At 30.8% G+C, this 22,311-nt stretch overlaps 2 protein-coding genes and 1 long non-coding RNA gene across 6 annotated transcripts; 2 read left to right on the forward strand and 1 right to left on the reverse strand.

Moving 5' to 3' along the window:
* The first annotated feature begins 3,470 nt into the window (after window positions 1–3,470).
* On the forward strand, window positions 3,471–11,112 carry LOC111788092 (histidine kinase 5). Of its 2 annotated transcripts, XM_087121078.1 has the most exons (14): window positions 3,471–3,721; window positions 3,912–4,054; window positions 4,648–5,567; window positions 5,996–6,052; window positions 6,224–6,451; window positions 6,607–6,700; window positions 6,793–6,999; window positions 7,152–7,282; window positions 7,690–7,739; window positions 8,227–8,567; window positions 8,659–8,762; window positions 8,912–9,691; window positions 9,852–10,007; window positions 10,604–11,112. In XM_087121078.1, the coding sequence occupies exons 3-14, from the start codon at window positions 4,848–4,850 to the stop codon at window positions 10,736–10,738; spliced, it is 3,003 nt and encodes a 1,000-aa protein (XP_086977204.1). In that variant the 5' UTR covers window positions 3,471–3,721; window positions 3,912–4,054; window positions 4,648–4,847; the 3' UTR covers window positions 10,739–11,112. The 2 variants fall into 2 exon arrangements, with proteins under 2 accessions (XP_086977204.1, XP_023524035.2); XM_023668267.2 differs by having other exon boundaries at window positions 3,471–4,054.
* Window positions 11,113–11,743: 631 nt separating this feature from the next.
* LOC111788348 (uncharacterized) lies at window positions 11,744–13,937 on the reverse strand. 3 transcript variants are annotated; one of them, XR_015419796.1, is made up of 4 exons: window positions 13,764–13,937; window positions 13,327–13,439; window positions 12,570–12,724; window positions 11,744–12,138 (listed from the first exon to the last, which is right to left on the reverse strand). It is a non-coding gene; the product is annotated as an uncharacterized LOC111788348 (long non-coding RNA). The 3 variants fall into 3 exon arrangements; XR_002814144.2 differs by lacking the exon at window positions 11,744–12,138 and adding an exon at window positions 12,145–12,401; XR_002814143.2 differs by lacking the exon at window positions 11,744–12,138 and having other exon boundaries at window positions 12,421–12,724.
* A 4,213-nt stretch (window positions 13,938–18,150) lies between these two features.
* Window positions 18,151–18,937, forward strand: LOC111788314 (protein GLUTAMINE DUMPER 5). Its single transcript, XM_023668642.2, has one exon. The coding sequence runs from the start codon at window positions 18,270–18,272 to the stop codon at window positions 18,750–18,752; it is 483 nt and encodes a 160-aa protein (XP_023524410.1). The 5' UTR covers window positions 18,151–18,269; the 3' UTR covers window positions 18,753–18,937.
* Window positions 18,938–22,311: the final 3,374 nt, after the last annotated feature.

Below are 22,311 nucleotides of genomic sequence, written 5' to 3' on the forward strand. Positions count from 1 at the left end.
CAAAAATTTTCTTTTCCAACCCGAGATTCTCATTTTTCATTTTTTTTTTCCAAAAGAGGAATGCAATGCCTTATCTTTATTCTCTGGGGGACAAGGGAACATCCCGGTTATTTATTATAATAAAACTATCGTCTTGTATTTCTATTCAACAATCTGAAATTTTTTTTGGAGAGCCAAACAATAATAAAATTGAACAGTTTTAACCAATTGAAATTTGAATATTATTACTTATATATTACAACATCTCTACATTTACCTATAATTCCTTGTTGGTTGCAAAAACGTTGACTTTGAATGGGTCAACATCCAATAAGAAAGACAAAAAAAAAGGTCTACATGGCGGACCCGCACAGTCCACGTGGCAGTCAAATAATGCTCGTGGCTGAGTCAGCAACCAATCATAACATGGCGAAATTGCTGAGTGGATTAGAACAAAAATATGAGTCAGCAATCTTACTTACTGCAAATTTACAAAAAAAAAAACAAAACCAGATTTCCCAAAACTTAAATTTTTTATTTTTTATTTCATTCGTATTTATTACTTTTTTGTTGGCATCAGAAATTCTTTTTAGATCTGACATTTATTTTTCAACAATAGATTCAGATCTAAAACAAAGGAAAAAAAAATACAGAAAAAAAAAGGGAATTAAAAAAAAAAAAAAAAAAAGAGTTATGAAGGGGCGATGTCTGAATTGGCTCAAATTAATTATTTAATTTTTATTTTTATTTTACAAAATTTAAATATATCAATATAGATAGTATAAAAAGTATTGCAGATAAATTATTAAAAAAATAAGTAGAATTTTTAAATGGGCCAATATTAAATTACGAAGACCAATAATTTATTTTTGCATTTTATTATTATTATTATTTTAACGTACTCATACATATTATATGGTCGTTTGTTGTTTTATTGGTTTATATATAATTTATGAATAAAACTTAATTATTTCGTGATTTCCAATGCATTACCGAATCAGCTTTTTTTATTATAAATGGAATCTAATGAAATTGTAGCCGAGGCTAGTTTGGATTTAAAAAATACAAAATAAAAATCTGATTTTACGTGTAATTTATCGATATTAAAATTTAATCACATTTATTATTGATAAATTTATTACATATAAAAGGGTATATTTTAAAGCTGCAAATATTAAATTATTATATACTAAAAATCAAAGACTAAAATTATTACAAACTAAAAAATAACAACAATTTTTAATTATTAAACTACATTATTTTACCAAATATGCCACGTCATCAACCCAAAATAACTTAAAGTATAAGAATGCATCAAAATAAGGAAACAAAGTAGGGAATAAAATAATTAAATTAATTAATGAAATTGCTTTGAATAATATAGAAATCCAAGTGTAAAGTTGACTAAAATATTTTTAGAAATTCATAAAATAAATTTAAAATATATATATATATAATAAATAAAAGGTTTTGTTTAGAAAACGAAACGCCCGAGCCGCCCACACCACAAATTCGGGAATCTAGAACATGTTTGGCAACCCATCGATTAAAAATAAAAATAAAAATAAAAATTATTATTATTATTATCCACTAAGAAAAGGCATTATCTAAAATACTAATTAGCCCTTCCTTGAAAGACGAGTGTATGTTTCCATCAAAGGGTCATTATTGGCCACCTAATCAAACATTATTTTAAATCTCATAATTATAAATGCTAATTTTTATTTAATAAACGTTAATTATGTCTTAATTATTCCAATTAAAGGGTTTGTTTGACAACCATATCTAGCTTAGCCTCTCTCATTGAATAATGATTGTTCTTAATTAAAAAATATCACTTTTAATTAAAAAAATTAATCTAAGATAATTTTAGAGAATAAGTTCAAGCTACCACCATCATCTATTTAAGATATTTATGATTTATATTTTTTTAATAGCAAAATATTTAAAGTGGCCGAGACTGTAATTTTTTAATATTTTCATGATTTTTCTTTATTTATTTTTTATGTTTTAAAATATTTATGAAAAAACAAAAGATGAAGAAAAAAAAACTTGTGGAAAAGCATATTAAAAAAATAAAAGGCAAAAAGACGGTTTTACCCTTGTCAATTTATTTATTGCCTAAGACATTGGGATCTAAAACAAAGCTAATAATATAGATTAACAGTGGGTCAAGAGGCAAATGATAGGAAAATTAAGTAAAACCAGTGGACCACTGAAATTAATTAATTAATTAATTAAACATAAATATTTTAGTTATATGGTTATCCCACATGGGATTAGCAATTTAATTACGGAGTCGTTGACCATTGGAGACTGTCTCTTCGATCTGGCGATGGTTTGCTTTCTGCTACCATGTGGACGCTCACACAGATTCTGCCCAATTACTTCCACGTGGATTAATTTCATTTGAAGTTACTCTATTATTAAAATCCTTTTTTTTCTTTTATGATTTCCAAGTTCCAACCATGGTTAAAAGATTTAACCACTTTGGTTAAGGATCCCCCATTTAACCCATTTTTTATTTGATATTATAAATTAGTAAAATATATTTATTAATTTTATTTAGTTTTAATTTACCCTGATTTAACTCAATGTGGACTATTATTATTATTATTATTTACAAAAATTGGCATGGGACATCTTGATCAAATTAAATAATTATTTATACGCCAACACAATTATTTTTAATACCTCTTATTTATGGGATAGTGGATTTTGATTCAATTATTTTAATGAAATTTCAGTCAAATCTATCGATTGAATACGTAATTTAATAAATAAACTTAATATTTTTTTTTAAATTAAGGCCTCTCCCATCTTCTAGGAATGGGAATTTTATTTAAATTTTAAATTCAATTTCCTTTTAAAAAAATACAGTTGTTTAATTACACATTAAGTTAAATATACCAAATATTTCATAATATTTATAGGTTTTTTTAATAAAAAAATTCAATATTACTTCTAATATATTATAAAAACACAATATTTATCAGAGCAGTTTATATGTTTTAATATCGTTCTTTAAGACTTAATCTGATTAAATATTTTAATCGTTATCACATCATTTTGCGTCAATTTTTATTTCAGTATTCTAACAAATTTTTATTTGGACGATGATTTATAAATATTTATGAAAAAAATAAGAATAATATATAATGTTTTGAAATAATATGAATATTTTAAAATAAATTAAAAAATTAAGGGTATTTTTTATAATATAGCTTAAAATTATAAGACGTAGCGCAAAATCCATTGAACGCAAAATGAGAGGGAGAGGGAGAGAGATTGGGTGGCACCTGGCGGGTTCAATATCGTGAATCCACTGACCACTGAAACTACGTCGTTTTGGAGAGTGTGGAATACGCGCCAGTTAAACACGTCAGCCATGAAATGGCGGGGAACAACAAAAAAACGTTCAGCGATTTAAATATTTTTTTTTTTCCCAACTCTCGAAGTGATCGTATGCTTTCAACTCTCTCTCCCTCTCTCTTTCTCTCCCCCTTCGCCTCCCCTTTAAATCTGCCACTTCGTCACTCTTGTATGAGTTTTTGTTGATTCATTTTCGTTCTCTGAAAATCTAGAGAGAGAAACAATCAGAAAGCACTAGAGAAACCAGAGAGAGGAGAGTCTGTGAAATGTGATTTTGCTGTTCTTGATGATTTTGCATTAGGAGGAGCTTCAAATTTCTGTCGCGAGAGGAATCAGTTACGATTTTTTATATAAAATTGAAGAAAAAAAGGTGATCGAAAAGGCCAAGAATTCTATAATATTTTCGACCTCCGAATGCACATGGCTTCCTAAGCTTGTCTTCTCTTTCTCTCGATTTTTTTTTTGCTTCCTTCTCTCTCTCTCTCTCGTTTTTCCTTTTTCTCTCACATGCTTTCTTTCTCTTGCATTCAATCGCTTTCTCTGCTCTCTTGCGCGCGCAGCGGCTGGCTCTGGTTTTTCTATTGCCACCAAAAGCTTTTGATAAATATTGGTAAAGATTCCTCAGATCTACAGTTGAAGGTATTCGCTGTTCTTGAGTTTTCATTTCCAGTGATTCGAAGGAAGGCTTTGCTGCGAATACGAGGTTAGCTTATTGTACTGTAATACGCTATTTTCTTTTCTGAGTGTGAAGTTTGATCCGTTTAGTCGTGCGTTCTGCAGTTTTATCCTCTTCGTTCGTAAATGTGGCTTTCATCTACGTTTTGACTTGCATTTTGCGAATTATTTTGGTTTCATTGTTCTAAATCTGATCGTGAATCGGAATTCGAGTTTGGAGTCATCTTTTCGCCTCTCTTCTCGGTCGTTTCACTCTCGGAGATTTTGTTATGAATTTTGAGGAGTTCCTTATCTAGCTTCGAATTTCCTTTCCAACTTGCAGTTGCAGTTCTGAGCATAATCAGCTTTTGCTGTGTATGAAATTTATCGAGGCTTACATTTTTTATTTTTGACGGTAGATGTGCATCTTCCGCTTAGGAACTGAAAAATCTTCTCAATTCAGTTGGTTACGCTTGCACTTATGTCTGTTTCTGATTAAATTTGTTTTTGGAAAAATAGTTATACACGGTGTTTCAATCTGAAACGATATGCGTATGAATACTTCGATTGATGTTAAGTTTTTGGTCAATAGATGCGGAACCATACAATGAATCAATTTATTCAACTTTTCTGGTTATGCAGGACACGCTCGGCAACTTCGACCGTCTACGACTGTCTGAAGGCTTTCTCCTACTCGTCTGTTAACACCTTCTTGTGCGCGTTGGATGGAACATGGTAGTGGTAAGATATACGACGTGTTACGGCCTCAAGGAATTTATTTGCATCAGCATCGATTCATTTACTTTCTGGTGTAAGTTGGAAGAAATTGTTGAGTAATTGTCATGGTCTGCGAGATGGAGACTGATGTTATTGAAGATATGGACATCGAAGCCCTTACTTCTATGTGGCCTGAGGATGTTGGACCAGATGTTAGAAAGCAGTTCAACGTAGAAAGGCCAGGAGCAGATCAAGATATGTTGGAAGAAGTTAACATAATAGAGGAACCTACAATAGTCGATTTCAAGAGACTTATAGAGTTAACTAACTATACTGAGAAAGGATCATCACAATTACAATACCTTGCAAAACAGTGGGAGTATAAACAAGCAAATGCTGTACGTCTCCTTAGAGAGGAACTTGACATCCTAAGCAAGCAGAGAAAAGAAGTCGAGCTCAAGAAATTGAAGATATTAGAGGAACATCTTTTTGAGGAAGAAAGATATGCTGGTGATAAACGTCCAATTTCTATTTTGGAAGAATCTTGTGATATATGGCAAGATATTCCAAGGAGGAAAACTGATTTCGTTGTTCAAAGTAAGAGAGTTGAAATTGACGCAGAGTACGGTACAGTGACATACTGGAAGCAGCGAGCCATGGATCTGGAAAAATTATTGGAAGCAAGTCTACAGCGAGAGCAAATACTTGCAGAGAAACTCCAGGAAAACGTAAAAAATATTGAAAAGCAGTCCTCGCCAGTTGAGGAGTTGTCACAGATTCTGAAAAGAGCCGACAATTTTTTGCATTTTGTTCTGCAGAATGCACCAATTGTTTTTGGTCATCAGGTACTATTTGAACTGTATAGTGTTAAATCCTGATGCACCTGAGTTCGTCAGTTTGGACTTTAGTATTTAGTTATTTCAATCTTAGGCCTTTTATCATAGTCTCTTGAATAAACACATCCTTAGCTTAAGAGGTAAAATAACAAACAAGACAGCTCAACTGCTCAAGTGTACTGCGGATCCTAAATTGTATAACTAACTTTATTTTTGCAAGTCTTTCTGGTTTTATTTAAACATAAAATCTCATTCTCATCACCGTTAGATCTTATGATACCAAGAAATAGAAAAATAATGCAAAATGTATCGAAACTACTTGAAGTTGTAGATTCTTCTCATTTCTGCTCTACATAGAGAAGTCTTCTTTGCATGCTGCAATGATTTTTGCCTATGTGAACCATAAAAAATTGATGTAGTGAATACTTGCATTTCAGGACAAAGAGTTGCGCTACCGATTTATCTACAATCATTTTCCTAGTTTGGAAGAAGAGGTAACATTTTCTTTTACATACAAGATCTGAGAGTACCGTTTATCGCTTTCTACAGCACGCTGTTGTATGGCTTAATTAAAATGAGATAATAACTCATTGGAGCAGGGCGGACTCTTCCTCTAGTTTTCATTTTTGCTCCTTATGTAATGTAAAGGGTATTCTTTTTCCCAGGATATTATAGGAAGAACTGACGTTGAAATTTTTAGTGGTGCTGGTGTTAAAGAATCACAAGATTTCAAGAAAGAAGTTCTGGAGAAAGGGTTGCCTGCAAAGAGGGAAATACAGTTTGATACAGAATTGTTTGGGCTGAAGACCTTTTTGATATATGTTGAACCTGTCTTTAGCAAGGCTGGGGAGACGATTGGAATAAATTATATGGGAATGGACATAACTGATCAGGTAGTATAATAGCGTCAGTATATTTGCATCAAGTTCCTTTTCCTCCTTTACATGTGGTCATTCAGATTGTATATTTCAATTTTTTCTAATCAAAATCACATCTCTTTTCTGTCATCTTGAGCGATGCTTTTTTTTTTTTTGTCCTTTTGCGAAAGGTTAAAAAACGAGAAAAGATGGCAAAACTTCGTGAGGAGATAGCAGTACAAAAGGCAAAGGAATCAGAACTGAACAAAACAATTCATATTACGGGTTAGTTTCTTCTTTTGATCTTTCTGGTCGTTTAATTTTGCTCAGTTTAGTTTCTGGAGTTTTCAAGCTCTCTTTGTTTCACATTCTTCCAGAGGAGACAATGCGAGCAAAGCAAATGCTAGCAACCATGTCCCACGAAATTAGATCCCCACTGTCTGGAGTGGTTAGTATGGCTGAGATCTTGTCCACCACAAAACTTGACCGGGAACAACGTCATCTATTGGAAGTTATGCTGTCTTCGGGAGACTTGGTGCTTCAACTTATAAACGATATCTTGGACCTGTCTAAAGTTGAATCAGGTCTGAATTTCTTTGTTTTGAACATCGTTTTAATTCTAACATTTAGGCTACATTCACGACTCACTTAAAGGATCGTTATCTTGTGGCATATTAATGAAACCCAATTTATCTAACCTGTTGAGCTATCTGATGGTTTTGCTTCCTTTTATTAGGAGTAATGAAGTTGGAAACTACCAAATTCCGCCCAAGGGAGGTTGTAAAACATGTTCTGCAGACTGCTGCTGCATCATTGCGAAAATTCTTAGTTCTGGAGGGACGTATAGCAGATGATGTTCCTATAGAGGTGAGGGTTATAGGTAAATATTAGAAGTTTTCAATCGATCAATTGGATTGTGTCTTCTGAATACTCAATAGGCATCTGGATCACAATTAAAAACAGAGTAATTTGTAATGTATGACACTTAATTCAATATGCAAAACCAACTTAGGCTGGTGGCATCAGAGGACTGTTTTATGCCTGGAACATTGAGGCAGACAGGGTGATGCCTAGAGATGTGCATTATTCTAAAAAAAATGTTTGTATGCCATTCACTCCCCTCCTTTCAGAAACCAGAGTTGTGTGGCTTTGTAGCTTATTCATATCGCTCGATCCCATACGATATTCTGAAATCCATGGCTATCTCTACCTTTCTGTTGCTTGATCGCTGTCTTTGAAGTGTAAATTCTCACCAAATTATGTAACTATTTCAGGTTATTGGAGATGTTCTTAGGATTCGGCAAATTCTCACCAACTTGATCAGGTACTGATTTCGTAAAGGTTTGAACAATATCATATATGGACTGTTCATTGTATAAATTATACATGTATGTTGCACGAAGAATTTCCATTCAAATTATAAGTTATAGTTCCGGATTCCAATTTTTAGTTCATGTGTTGGGGAAGTTCATTTTGTAATACCTTCCTCCCTTATTGGTTGACTTGATAAAGGTTACCCCATTTTACAAAATTACCAACTTCCTGAAAAACAGAAAGGCATCCTAGATAAGTAGGTATTCATTTAGGCAATGAGAGACATGAAATCCTTGATAAACACATGCATGAATCACAGACTAGACTATGATAAAAGCATTTATGCTGAGTGGCTTTTTATAGTTGATAGAAAGAGCTCTAAAGGGTTACACGGATCAACTCTTGGACATTGATTGCTTGAATAAGATTGATGCTATCTTTAAGAACCTAGTATGATTCATTTTATTTTCATCTAAATATATAATTAAATGATGCAGCAACGCAATCAAGTTCACTCATCAAGGGAAGGTTGGAATTAACCTCTATGTGTTACCCTATCCACCCATGGGGAAAGGAGAAGAGTGCCATAAGAAATCAACGGCTGATAACTCAACAGTTTCGGCACATGGTTTGCAAGGAGGAACATGTCTTCCAGCCCCTCAGAATGGCTTGCGTGGCCAAAAACACGGTGACAGAAATCATTTGCATTGTGATGCACCAGGAACCCCAAACAAGAGTGAAACCATAATGAATGGAAATAGAGAAAGCAAATCTTGTTCTCCAGAAACGACGGTATGGATACGTTGTGATGTATACGACACGGGAATTGGAATACCAGGTACGCTTGGCTATTTATCTGATTATTGGAATATACTTGTTGCTCAATTATAGGTATTAATATTCTCCTGATTTCGTTTGAAATGAACCAGAAAATGCATTACCAAGCCTTTTTAAGAGGTACATGCAAGCTAGTGCTGATCACGCTCGGAAGTATGGAGGGACTGGACTTGGACTAGCAATATGCAAACAACTGGTAAGCTGTTAATTAATTGCTTGCTCACTCCAGAAACACCATATGTGCTTCAAAAAACATGCTATTAATTGACTAAAAGCTTTCTTTTCTGCTCCAAAAGTCCCCAACTTTCAATAACTTCAAACTTTATGCTCTTGCTTTTGGAGCAGGTTGAATTGATGGGTGGTCATCTCACCGTTTCCAGCCGAGAGAACCATGGATCAACATTTACATTTGTATTGCCATACAAGGTTTCAACCAGCAGCAGCAGCAGCAGCACTTCCGACGATTCCGATGAGCTCTCAGATGAAGAGTCCACAGATGAAGAAATGACTGAGGGTTTTTTCCAATTCCAACCCCACAGTTTCAGTTCGCTATCATCTTCTAATGGATCCACAAGGAGGATCCCAAACTCAGTTCGATATCCCAACTCGACCAAACTCAATGGATTTGCGGACGGTGGTTCTTATCATCATATTCCTTCAAACAACATCACTCCACAACCACAAGAGACTGCTCTTAGAGATGTCCGTTTAGGCAATGCCACATTAACTTCGAGCGAATCACAGTATTCATTAAGTCAGATCAATTCAAATCTTGGTAAGGAGAAATCAACAAACCAACCCGACGCAAATGCTCGGTTCCAAAATGCGAACGTGCGGTTGGAAACAAAGCAAGAAGATACATTGGAAAAGCCAAGTAGTAAACTCCAAAAAACAGATCAGGGTAAAGAGAGGTCCGATGCAAGTTCCCACTGTAGAACTGCCAGTAGTGGTTCTGAAGTAACAATGGCATTGGAACCCAGAATTCTTCTTGTTGAGGATAATAAGACCAATATTATGGTGGCTCAATCCATGATGAAGAAGTTTGGCCAAAAAATTGACGTGGTAACCAATGGAATTGAAGGTGTTCGTGCAGTTCAACGACGTTCTTACGATCTCATTCTCATGGTATGTTTGCTTCTGCAATTTATAACATTACATCTTATAATTTTTAAAAATGAACTAATTTGAGTTATTTTTGTAAATTCTAAAATTTTATGCTAGAAATATTATTATTATTTTTTTAATTTAAAAGAGGGAGTTTGAAACTAGGTTTTGATTATTGCAGGATGTGTTCATGCCAGTTATGGATGGCCTTCAAGCTACAAGGTTAATTCGTTCTTTTGAGGAAACAGGCAACTGGGAGGCGGCTGTAAATGCTGGAATCGAGCCAACTACTCCTTGTTGGACTCCCTCATCCCGTAAAAGAATGCCCATCATTGCTGTGAGTACTCTCACTTCCCTATTTTTTTAAAATGGCTCATTCCCTTATATTATCTTTTCTTTAGAAAAATAAAAATAAAAAGATTAAAAAATGATAATTACTAAAAGTATTTTTACTTATATACAATTTTTTAAAGAAATTTTACCCAAATCAAAGCTTTAATCTTTTTAGAAACTACATATATTTATATAGAATATACTTATTATTTTAATCTTGATTTTAATAACATTGGTGAATAGAGAATCATAAAATTTTACCCAAGTCAAAGCTTTAATTTTTTTTTTAAAACTACATACATTTGTATAAAATATACTTATTATTTAATCTTGATTATAATAACATTGGTGAATAGAGCATCATAAAATTTTACCCAAGTCAAAGCTTTAATCTTTTTAAAAACTACATATATTTATATTTTCTTCTTTAGTTTACCACTTTTTTCAAACACTTAAATACTAACTGTTTTTTAGAAAATCAATAATTGAAAAAATATGTCAATAAATAAGCATAGGTTCCATCAAAATATTAAAGAACATATTTAGACAGTAAATTGAGCATTTACCGAAAGAATTGAATGGTGGGTGGTATACTTGCAGATGACGGCGAATACATTGTCAGAAAGCGCGGATGAGTGTTATGAAAACGGTATGGACTCATTCGTATCAAAGCCAATAACATTCCAAAAGTTGAAAGAATGTCTTGAGCAATATTTACCACAACGTCCCTTGTAAATGTATGCTTTGTTTGAGAAAGTTGAGGTAAATTCAGTTCATTAGGAAAGTTTTGTAATCTTCCTTTTCCCACTTTTTTTTGGGTCAAGTAATGTAATCAGTGTAACATATCCTCTTACCCCTAGCCACCCGCTCAAATTGTAAATTGTACAGAAGAAAGCTGTCTGTTCTTTCCCAGAGAAAATTTGTAATAAAGTTTTCACACTTTGCTTTCGTGAGACTTAACAAATCTCTACTTAGTTTTAGGACAGTTTTCTATAAATCCAAATTAATATCATAAAAGCCTTTTTGTTCCCCTAATTTTTGGGGAGTGTTCTAGCTACAACTCCATGGACTTGTCTTAGGATCTAAATTTCAATAGCAATGTCGTTTTCATTACTTCTCAACTACAAAACAACTAAAACATTTTTTTTTAAAAAAAAATATATTATATTATATGTACAAGTAATATAAATTGTGGGGAGGAAAAAAAGAGTTCGATGTACTTCTGATATTTAAAAACCAAAAATTTAAAAACTAAGGTCCATGAAGGAGCACGATTGTTTAAAAAAACTAATACATAAGATATTTAAACAGAAACATATAAATATTGAAAGCATGTTCATACAAATCATAGACCTCGATCTCCAATAATTGACCCAACATTTTTTAAAAATTTCAATAAAATATGTAGACCCCATAAACAATCAAGTGACGTTAAATTCAAATAATCTTGTCATTAGTTTCTTCATAATTCAAAAAGGAAAAAAAAAAAAAAAAGTTTGACTATTATTATATTGTATAAAAATTTAAATATATATTTAAAAAAATCAAAGTGAAAGCTGAGAAACAGTTTAAGAAAGAAAAAAAAGTAAAATAAAAGGAATTGCAAGTCATAAATAATCTAGAAGATATTATTTTTAACAAAATCATAATGAGAACAAGAAAAAGGAAAAAGTAAACGCTTAAAATTTGTGTAAATGATTTTTACAAACCAAAAAAAAAAAAAAAACATTTATTGTTCTTAATTTTTGAAATTCATGTGCTTTTCTACAATTCCTATATTATGGTTTTCACTTTTTTTCGAAAAAGATTGAATTCTTATTGAACTTCCAAAAATAAAACAAGTTCATAAGAATCAATTTTGGTAGATTTCAAAACTTGGTTGGGTTTTTCAAGATATTGAAGAAACTGGACAACAAACAAAGGAACTCATAATAATGACCCGCCATCAGACCTTGGACCTAACCAAATAGAAAATTTAGCTATCTTCCTAGAAAATGTCAGAGCATAGAGCATAAATTGAATAGCGGGATCAATAAAGACGGCAAAAACATATAAGGAGAGTAAGAAAACCTGTAGGCCAAGGCTTCAACATCCGTTTGGACGAGTAGACTCCCAACAGAGATTAACCACATTGCCTAAAAGTATAGCTTCCTTGCATTGTTAGTTTACAACCAAGTATGTTCGAATTAGATACATAATGGATGCAATATAACTACAGACATGATTAACTACAAGGAGTCGCAAAGCAATTGAAAATCAAATAAATGACAAAGTAGAAACTCAATTGATCCATGTGTGGAAATGGCAATTCAATGAACAGACATCGCGTATTGGATGTTAGTAAACGGTAATTTTACATCTAAAACATGCTTCGTTACCTTTCTGAAACAGGAGACATCTGATAAGCACAGGGATTATATTAAGATAAAGGCAGTACATCAGAAATATCTTGCAAAAAATGGGCAGCCAAACTCCAGTATTTTCATGACAGTAGAACAGTAAGACCGAAAACAAGCACACAAACTACATCTGAACTATTTTTTACTGAAAACAAAAACGTCTATACCTCAAATTCAATTGTCTGTGTAAAGGACACATTCAGCTCAAGGTGTGCTAGTAGATAACCTTTTACTTTCCTTCGACACTATTTCATATACAAAGTTCGAAATCAAAGCTAATCAGTTTTCGGTTGGAAGATTATAATTTGAACCGGATTAGCATCTGCAGAATAAGGAACCATGGTCTTGAATATTGCAATTCAATTAAAAAGCCATAGCAAGTGCAAATAATCATAACTTGCCGAAGATATATCTTATATGCGTTCAAGGAAAACAAGTCAAGGCAGTGATAAGGAATTTTGGTTCAGCCGGAAAACTCATGAAATGTCTCGGCACAGTTAACTATCGAGAACAAAAAGAAGGAGCGGAAAAAAAATTACGCAGAATTCCTTATGAATTGATTAGACTAAATCTTTTAGTGAGTTTTATTTCATCTTAACAGAAATAGCATCCTACCAAGGAAAATAGATAAGTTCTTCAAACTGTACGGGAAAATCACCTCGGCATGCAATGTATCGCTTAATCTGGAAACTATACGGTAAGCATAACTCGTTTATCAGCGGAGAACAACGCCAATTATGAAATAATCATCATCTTGAAGCTATCAGAGTAAGTCACGAGAAATCCTTTAATAGAGATCTTATCTAATTATCAAAAAAGTTAGATTAGATGATTGTTTTCTTTTTCATCTGGTTCTAATATAAAAGCTGACTTACAATTAGAACGCGCGATACGTAAAATATTAGCAGATTACGAGCACCATACCGCATTTCATTGTATCGAAGACATATAGAAATTCGAACACGCTAAGAATATCGCCATTGAAATTTCTGTCGAGAACCTATTACACAGCAACAGCTACGAGCCTGATCCTGATCCTGAAAAAATCCAAACACGGACGCGAAATGCCATAGTTAGACAATAAATTAGATGCACATTCAACATTTTACGATCGCCTCTCGGAAGATGACGAAAGCAAACACAGATACATTCTACGATATTATATATGTAATGCAGAAAACTACTGAAAAACTGAAAAGACTATGATATGCGATTAATCTGTCGCCGAACAACAGATATATTCTACGATGTTGTATGTGAAATGCAGAGCACTGATAAAATAAAAAAGCATACGAACAGCGATTAATCTGTCGCCGAGCGAAAATGAATCGAGGTAAACGATTCCGAATGAAGAAAAATACCTAAGATCGAAGGTCCGCGCGCTGTCTATGATCCGTTTATCGTCAAATGATCTTCCAGTTCCATCAAATCATCAGGAAGAAAAATCGCAAATGAGAGTGTAGATTAGGGCGCGAGAAAAGGCGCGAAAAAGGGAAGTCCGACGCGGATCGCGCTCTCGTTTTTCTCTCTGGTCTCTGTTTGGATCTAAACAAACTGAATAAAGTTTGAGACCCGCGTTTTTATAGTAACACCAGGATAAAGACGACAAAAACTACCACGGCCGTACAATCTTTTATGGATGATTTGGCAAAAAGAAAAACGATTAAAAATTTATATCTATTTATTTAAACTTCAAAAATAAAATATTTGGTTAAAATATTAGTTTTAAAAATAAATTATAAATTATAATTTAGGATTTCATTGGATAAAATTTTATTTTAATACAGAGCAGTTAATTTTTTAAATTTTGAATATTAAAAAGATTTTGAGAGGTAAATTAAAAATAATATTAATACTTATGTTCAAATAAACACAAACATCAAAATTAAAAGAAAACTAATTTGTAACTTAATTTCAATAATAAAATTATGATATTGTTTAAAATTTTCAATTTTACGAATATACTAAGCATAAATGAAAAATAAGCCTTTTTCACTTTAAACTAATTATATTTAATTTAAATTTTGTTATTAAATATTTAAGAAGATAATATATATTATGTTTTATATTTTATAAATATTGATAATAATAATAATAATAAAAGCACCTCGTGTAAGGAAACCGACCCGATTAGTTATGGGCTTGGGCCCAATTTATCGGTTTGAAATGAAAGTTGGGCCTGCCAGTTAGAAGAGGTTGAGCTTCAGTAATTATTGAGAATAAAGATATTTAAATTTTAAATTTTAAATTTTAAATTTTAAATTTTAAATAAAAAATAATAATCATTTTAATTTTGAAATTTGAAAGTGTAGTTTAAAAAATTTAAGCACAAATAAAAAAATAAATTGAAAATTAATTATGACAAACGAAGCTTCCATTGCAGGGGAAATGTGTGGAGTCCATCCATTAAAATTATATGTAATTAAATAAAAAGAATAGAATATATAAATACATAGTGCAGCGTAACGTCATCCCAATAATCCATTGTTGATTATATTTATATATATATATTTAAGAACATTGTGGATTAGATATGATATTATTCTCTTCTGAAAATGCTGCAATTCTATTATGTAGCTTAGTGCTCTTGGGTTGAAATTAGATGTTCTCAGAATTATAATATAAGGTTGTCTCGTTACAAATGTATCATTTTATATTCTTTATTTATATCCCTATGAAATTATAATTTACGGTCATTTGTGGCAATTTCATGGTTATATACTTTTTTTTTCTTTTTTTTTTTAATATTTCACTAATTCAGTAGTCAAATAGAAATAGATATAAATTTTTAATCGTTTATATTAGTAATGTTTATTTAATTCAGTAATTCAGTAGTCAATTTCATGGTCAAATAGAAATACCTTTATATTAGTAATGTTTATTTAATCTGTACGGTCAGAGATAAATATTATATTTTCACTCTCAGTCTCCGTTCTTGATCCTACCCAATCTTCGTATTCGTCTTTGATCTTACCCGTCTCCATTCCATGAATATCATATTGTATTTTTACTCATAAAATATTATTGAATTTATTAATATGTTTACATTTTTTTATAAAAATTTGGAATTTTAAAATAGAAATTGGTCATAAATGCCTTTCGTGATGTCTTATATTGGTTAGGAGGAAAACAAAACACCATTTATAAGGGTGTGGAAACCTTCCCCAACAGACGTGTTTTAAAAACCTTGAGGGAAGCCCGAAAGGAAAAACCCAAATTGCTAGCGGTGGACTTGGGCTGTTAAAATGGTATCAAAGTTAGATATCACACGATGTGTCAACCTTCTCACTGTTTCTCGAAGGGGGTTGGAGGTGGGTGGGTGGGGTCCTAAAGGAACGAGTGCCAGCGTGGACCGTTACACTTTTCAATTATGGATAATGCGACAATAGGACATCCATCTTTTTTTTGACCTGACAATAGTTCCCCCACATTTGATAAATGGAAATTTAGGTGGTAATTAAGGAAAAGGCATCAATGTCCACTAGGTTTAGTTTTGATAACCTATTTGTGCACAACAAAATATTAGGTGAACAAATCTATGTAAAACATATAAATATGTATTTACTATTGTATCAATCCAAGTGAGATTATCAACAAGATTTAGATCAATATAATATACTTTATTAAATGTCATCATGTGATAACAAATATGTACTTAAAAAGGTAAACACTTTATATTTTTTAATTAGATATTCTTTGATACATTAATTAGTGCATAATATTAGCCATTAATGGGGCACAAAGCTTTTTAAAATATATTTTTATCGTTGATGGTAAATTAAATGATTAAAATTTACGATTTTGGCATATTTACAATATAAAAAAATACAGCTCAAAAATATTTTATTTGCAAAAAAGTTATTTAAATATATTTTGATTCTGGGCCCACTCGATGGCTGTTTGCCTCTTCACCCAACAATTGAGCCCTTTCAAAAAAAATATTAGAAGGGCCAGAATTCCAATATATATATATATTTAATTATTATTATAAAAAAAAAATATATATATAATATTTATCTATTTTTTCTAAGCTGCTTCCCAGCATAAACGGATATTTTTCATATCCATTCACTATATTATATTTTTATATTCCAATATCATTTAATAAAATTAAGGTGTCGAAAATGCCCTTTAGTGTAAATCTTCTCTTTTTGTTCCTTTAGATTTGGTTATATTTAAAATTAAATGGAAAATACTCTCCACTGTTATCAATTTTAAAATAATTATTGATAAGAATTTAAAAAAAAAAATAAATAAATGAAGACAAATTAAATTACTGTTTCACAAATTTTATATTCAAGCTTGAAGAAATAGTCTGTGAATTCAAGCATAGTTAAATTTTAAAATTATATTTGTTACAAAATGGAGGAAAAGAAAGGGTAATTAAGTAAATTCTCAAAACTAAATGCAAAACAGCTGGATCCCACTAATCGCCACCATATTGCAGTTTTCAGGTGAATTCCAATACGACCCGACCCGACCCGGTCGATGCATATGACCCACCTCGATTCCTTCGTGATTTTGATAGGTCTATCCCCATCATTACTTAATATATTTATAGACCTTATCCGAATAAAAACATAATTAAATTAAATTAAATATAAAAGTACAAATATTTATTTATTTATTTATTATTATTTTTTTTTTTGTATAATTTCTACGCTTAGATGCATATTCCCTTGTTCTTAAAATGTCTGATAACTAATTAAGAAACTTCTTCACTTTTTCACTATGGAAATTAAAGAATTTTCTTTTTTTGAATATTTCGATTTTGTCAACATAATTAAACTAAAAAATTATTTTTGTTGTAAATTTCAACTTAATTTCCACATGTTTTTCTTAAAGAAATGTAAAGAAATTATACATAAACATAAAAAAAAAAAAGTCAAATTTATGTATTTTACCTTTATTTTAATTTTTTATAATTATTGTCTTTTTTGTCGGTTAATGTAACTTGAACCCGAACTTGATGCAAAATATTCTAATATTAAACAATAATAATAATAATAATAATAATAAGACTTCATTGTCAAAGCTAAAATGAAATGTAACGTCACGTATTGCCATTTCAAAAAGGGAAATTGTGGCGGGTTAATTAAAAAAAAATAATAATTAAATTAATAAAAATATCGGTGTCTCAAAAAATAGGGTTATTATTAATTTTAGATGAAAATCGATCCTTTTATTTTAAAATTTTAAAAGTTTCATTAATATCTTCAATTTTTTAAATATTCAACTCAAATATCAATACTCTGCTGAGTTCTTTTAATAATTTAATTTATAAAACTCGCAAATAAAATCAACCCAATAAATTTTAATTCTAAACAATTATTAATAGTTAATTATTATTAAACGATGAGTATATATTTTTTATTTATATACGAGACAAAGGGACAGCTATATTATAGTAGCTTGTTAAAGATTTTTAAAAAACAATAGTGTTAAAAGCCTGATATTTTTAAAACTATGAGCTAGATTTCATAATATATATATATATATATATATATATATATATATATATTATTGAAAATATATAAAGAAAATAATAGTGTAAATAATATTAGGACCAATAGGCTATAATTTGAATATTTCCATCGTAAAAAGAGTGACAAACGTGACCCATAAGAAAAGGCAACGCATGAGAAAGAAATGAGGCGAAAAAAAGCGCCTTCTTCCTTCATCCCTATCCATCATCTCGTCTTTTTCCTCCTATAAATACAATCTTCACGCTCTTTACTCTCCATGACCTACAATTTTCGTTTTTTTTTTTTTTTTTTTGTTCTTTCGATTTTTGTTATTTCTTGGCCGATCAAATCCAGAACAGAGCTTGACGAAGAAGTTACAGAGCAGAAGAGAAATTCAGTACAATGGAAAGCATCTCGCCGTCGTCCGCTCAATTCTCTTCGCCGTCGCCTGGTGTGAACATTGCGGAGCGAGTGCAGTGGCACTCGCCGTTGCCGTATTTATTCGGCGGCCTTGCAGCGATGCTGAGCCTGATCGCCTTTGCGCTTGTCATTTTGGCATGTTCTTACTGGAACCTCTCCCGGCAGGACAGAGACAGCGGCGATTTGGAGTCCGGCGGTGGTAACGATGCCAAAATCGACTTGGAGACGTCACTGGAGAAGGTTAATTACGATGAGAAAGTTCTGGTTATAATGGCCGGACATCAGAACCCGACGTTCATAGCAACGCCTGTGTGCGTTAAAGTTTCGTCATCTGAAGTTGAAGCCGCCGCTAACAGTAAATCTGAAGAGAAAGAGACGGCGGAGAATTCGGAGAAATCGAACAAAGATTGCGATCGAGAATCAAATACAGCCGTTCAGGAATCCGTCGATGAACAAAACGAGTAAGTTCTAAATAAATTGTACTGAATTGATTTCACTGTCTCGATCGAGAAATTTTGCCGCCAATTTTCTAGGGCTCGATTCGAGCTCTGTTTTACGGCTCCTTCGTTCGAGAAATTTGTAAATTACAGTGAAAATCATAATCCGATATAGAATTGTGAAATCTCCTCCCCGCTTGTTTGAGATTGAAATCACATTCTCAATTCGCCATTGAAATCTCCTCCACTCTGATACTAAAATATTAATCAGTACAGTACGAATCCGAGCTTTAAGAACCGATCATTTTTTAAATATATAAAAATCCTCCTATCTGATCAATATAAAATCGATTCAAGAAAACTGATGTTGGAAAATTGATCAAAAGAAACATAATCAAATGGCCATTAAGGCAAATAATTGTATGTTTATCAAAATTCACTCCGAATAGTGATACATTTATTTAACAATAAATAAATTGCTGGGTATCGTTTTGGGGGAAAACTGATGAGAGGAACAAGAATAAAGCGTTAGGAAATGAAATGGCACTAGCGAGGGAGAGAGATATTCTGGAAAAAAACGTGTCCATTTCCTCACCTCTAGTTCTTTAGTAATGATTAAATTCATAAAAACATCCCTAAAACTTTGTAATTTATCTATTTAAGAAAATGTTCAAATTAATTTTTACACACCCTATAAATAATATTCAATTTTTTTAATATTATTTTTTAAGGTTCAAACATTTTTTTTTAATTTTAAAAGTATTTTTTAGTTTTTAAAAAAATTTAAGGATATTAATAAGCTTTTAAAATTTTAATACTACTTTATTTAAACACCTTTTTATATTTTTTAAATAAAGTGTTAATAATTTATATCTAAAACTAAATTTATGGGTATTTTTTAATTTTGTTGAGAATTTAAGGGTATTTTTTTAATTTTTGTAAAATTTAAGTGTATTCTGAAGCAAAATAAAAAGTTCAAAAATATTTTTATTAATTTAGTATAATAAAAAGTAAATGTCATTAAAATTTTAATTAATAAAATCGACGGTCTCACAATGGTTTTTTAGTGTTGTATGCGGGTCGATTTTTTAACTGATATTCAACATTCACACGTGTTAGGCACTAAAACTAAGTCATATTGTTAAGAACAATAACATTAAAAAAATGACTTATTATATATTTTCTCAATTTCCTCTATAATTTATTTTATTAATTAATTTTTATTTATTGAATTAGGCTCATAAAAATTTGAGTTTCTTTGGGTTGGGAGAAAAGGAGGAATGAAGAGGGAAGCGCATGGGAAAGTGGAAGATTGTGTGAGGAGGACAGCAAATATGGAGATTCTTGGAACGCAAGGAAGAACCAAAAAGGATAAGGCGATTAGGGAGGCGTATTGTCGTCGTTGGAAAACGAGCTGTACTGCACTCCCCACCACTGTGCTACAACCAACGCCGCCGTGCACGGTAACGGAAGCGGCTGCTTTTCTAGAAAAAGAAAAACTAAATTAAATTACATTTTCATCCCTCAATTTTTTATCAATTTATATCAACACATTAAGTTTGTATTTAGTACCAAATTAATAAAACAATTTTACTTTTATTTTTTTATTTATTATTATTTTTTTCGGTTAAAAAAATTTGACTAACTCGAACTATTCAATCAAAACCATAAAAGTTGAGCTGTATTAGATTTTTTTTTTTCGATTTGGATTGAATTGATATTTTAGACTAATAAAAAATTCGACCCATCTGAAATTTATTAACTATGTGACGAAAATTCTTAATTTTTTTTAAAGAAAATTTTCCATTTCTACCCCTAAGAAAGCTACATTTTTTTACCAGTTTTATGATATTCATCATCTTCACTAAATTCACACTAAAATTTTATTAAATTTCACCAATTTTAATAAAAAAATAAAAAAAAGTTTATTGAAATTTAAATTAACTAAAAAGTAAAAATTAAAATATTTATTCAAATATAAATTAAATTATATTTCTCAAGTATTTATTATTATCGCTGAAAATTCTGTTTTTTTGGAGTGAGAGGATTCATTAAATAAATTCTTACATCACAAACGTGTAAATGCATACGTCAACAAATAACTGAAATTGTAAATTTGTAATAAATATTATTTTCGCTTTTTTGAAAAACGTGATGAGATATTTGTCAGCGAAGATTAAATAAATTAGTTAATAATAAAAATAAATTACGCAAAACGTTCCAAATTTAAAATTGATTTTTCATTTTAGAATTGAGCTAAGTTCAATTCAAAATCAGTTTATAAAATAGTATCAAACAAATTTAATTTTTAAAATATAAAATTTTACTACATTTCATCGATTAAATTATTCCATAATTGTTTTTCGATTATTTTTATATATTTAAATTATTATTTTTTTCCACAAAAAAAAAAAAAAAACAAAAATTGAAAATGTGTAAATAAATATAATTCAATTAAATAAAAAATCAAATAAATTCTACAAAAAGGAATAATAATAATAATAATAATAATAAAGCTTTGCCCAATTCACATTTGGGTTGTGTTATACAGCTGGACTTTTGAGGCCCATAATGGGAAGGAACTGCAATAAATAAAGGCATTGCTTGATGCGCGCAAATTCCATCCTCGGAAAGGTCCAGTTTTTTTTTTTTTTTTTTTTTTTTTCTTTCGAATTTTGATTAGTAACACCTAATTTATTACGTCATTTATCCAAATTCACGTGAATTAAGAATTTAACCCAATTATATTTTTAGTTATAAAATCTGAGGTGGATTTATATTTTATTTATTGAAGTTTTAAAAATAAGACTTTTACTTTTGAAGATTATAAAAAATGTTTTGAACCGTCTAAACTATATATACTACTTTTGTTTGTGTCATGGTCGAGCGGGATCAAGATCTTAACATGATCATGATAAGTTTTAAGAGAAACTTAAGCTCCATTATAATTTTTCGTCCGTTTTCATTTGCTGAACAAGTATGACCCACAACAGAACCTCAAATAAATCTTTAAATTTATTTTTGACTAGTGACAATCTGTTGCCTCTAATCTTTCTTATGCCTTAGTATGAGTTTAATGCACACTCTTTTTGGTATGTTAGATGATGTACCGTCTTCTTTAAATTTAACATAACAATTGTCTGTTTTGACCTTTATATGGTCGGATGGGTATCATTCACTTGTCGTCTCCTTGTCTATCTACACATGTGAGTCACAACCTACTTTCTTCTTTAAATGGTTTTACAACACGCTCTCGCACTTAAACTAGTTATCGTCTTCCATGACATCACTAATTTCTAATTTATGTAATTATTTTATTTTTTGCACATTTGATTAAATATTAAATATAGAAATTTAAATTAAAACAGGTATTAAAAATACAAAACTTGAAAAAAAAAAAAAACAAATATTCCTATTGAGTCTCTTGCTTCTATTTGATTTTATTTCCACCGAAAAGATTCCATATTTTCTTTTTTATTTTTAAAATTAAAAATAGCATTATTTTATATAATTATTTTGCTTGAGTACCACGACCAGCTCAGCGGAGTAGTCGTTAAATGACTTTTTTTATTTTATCCAATTAAATA

This window comes from Cucurbita pepo, chromosome 2 (genome assembly GCF_057944985.1).
Source record: "Cucurbita pepo subsp. pepo isolate OVF chromosome 2, ASM5794498v1, whole genome shotgun sequence".
Classification (NCBI taxonomy): domain Eukaryota; kingdom Viridiplantae; phylum Streptophyta; class Magnoliopsida; order Cucurbitales; family Cucurbitaceae; genus Cucurbita; species Cucurbita pepo.

Excerpts from the sequence above, each read along its gene's own strand:
- LOC111788092 (XM_023668267.2), top strand. The coding sequence starts at position 4,848 with ATGGTCTGCGAGATGGAGACTGATGTTATTGAAGATATGGACATCGAA. Across the intron at positions 5,568-5,995 it reads CAATTGTTTTTGGTCATCAG|GACAAAGAGTTGCGCTACCG; the intron begins GTACTATTTGAA and ends CTTGCATTTCAG. Across the intron at positions 10,008-10,603 it reads AAAGAATGCCCATCATTGCT|ATGACGGCGAATACATTGTC; the intron begins GTGAGTACTCTC and ends GTATACTTGCAG.
- LOC111788314 (XM_023668642.2), top strand. The coding sequence starts at position 18,270 with ATGGAAAGCATCTCGCCGTCGTCCGCTCAATTCTCTTCGCCGTCGCCT.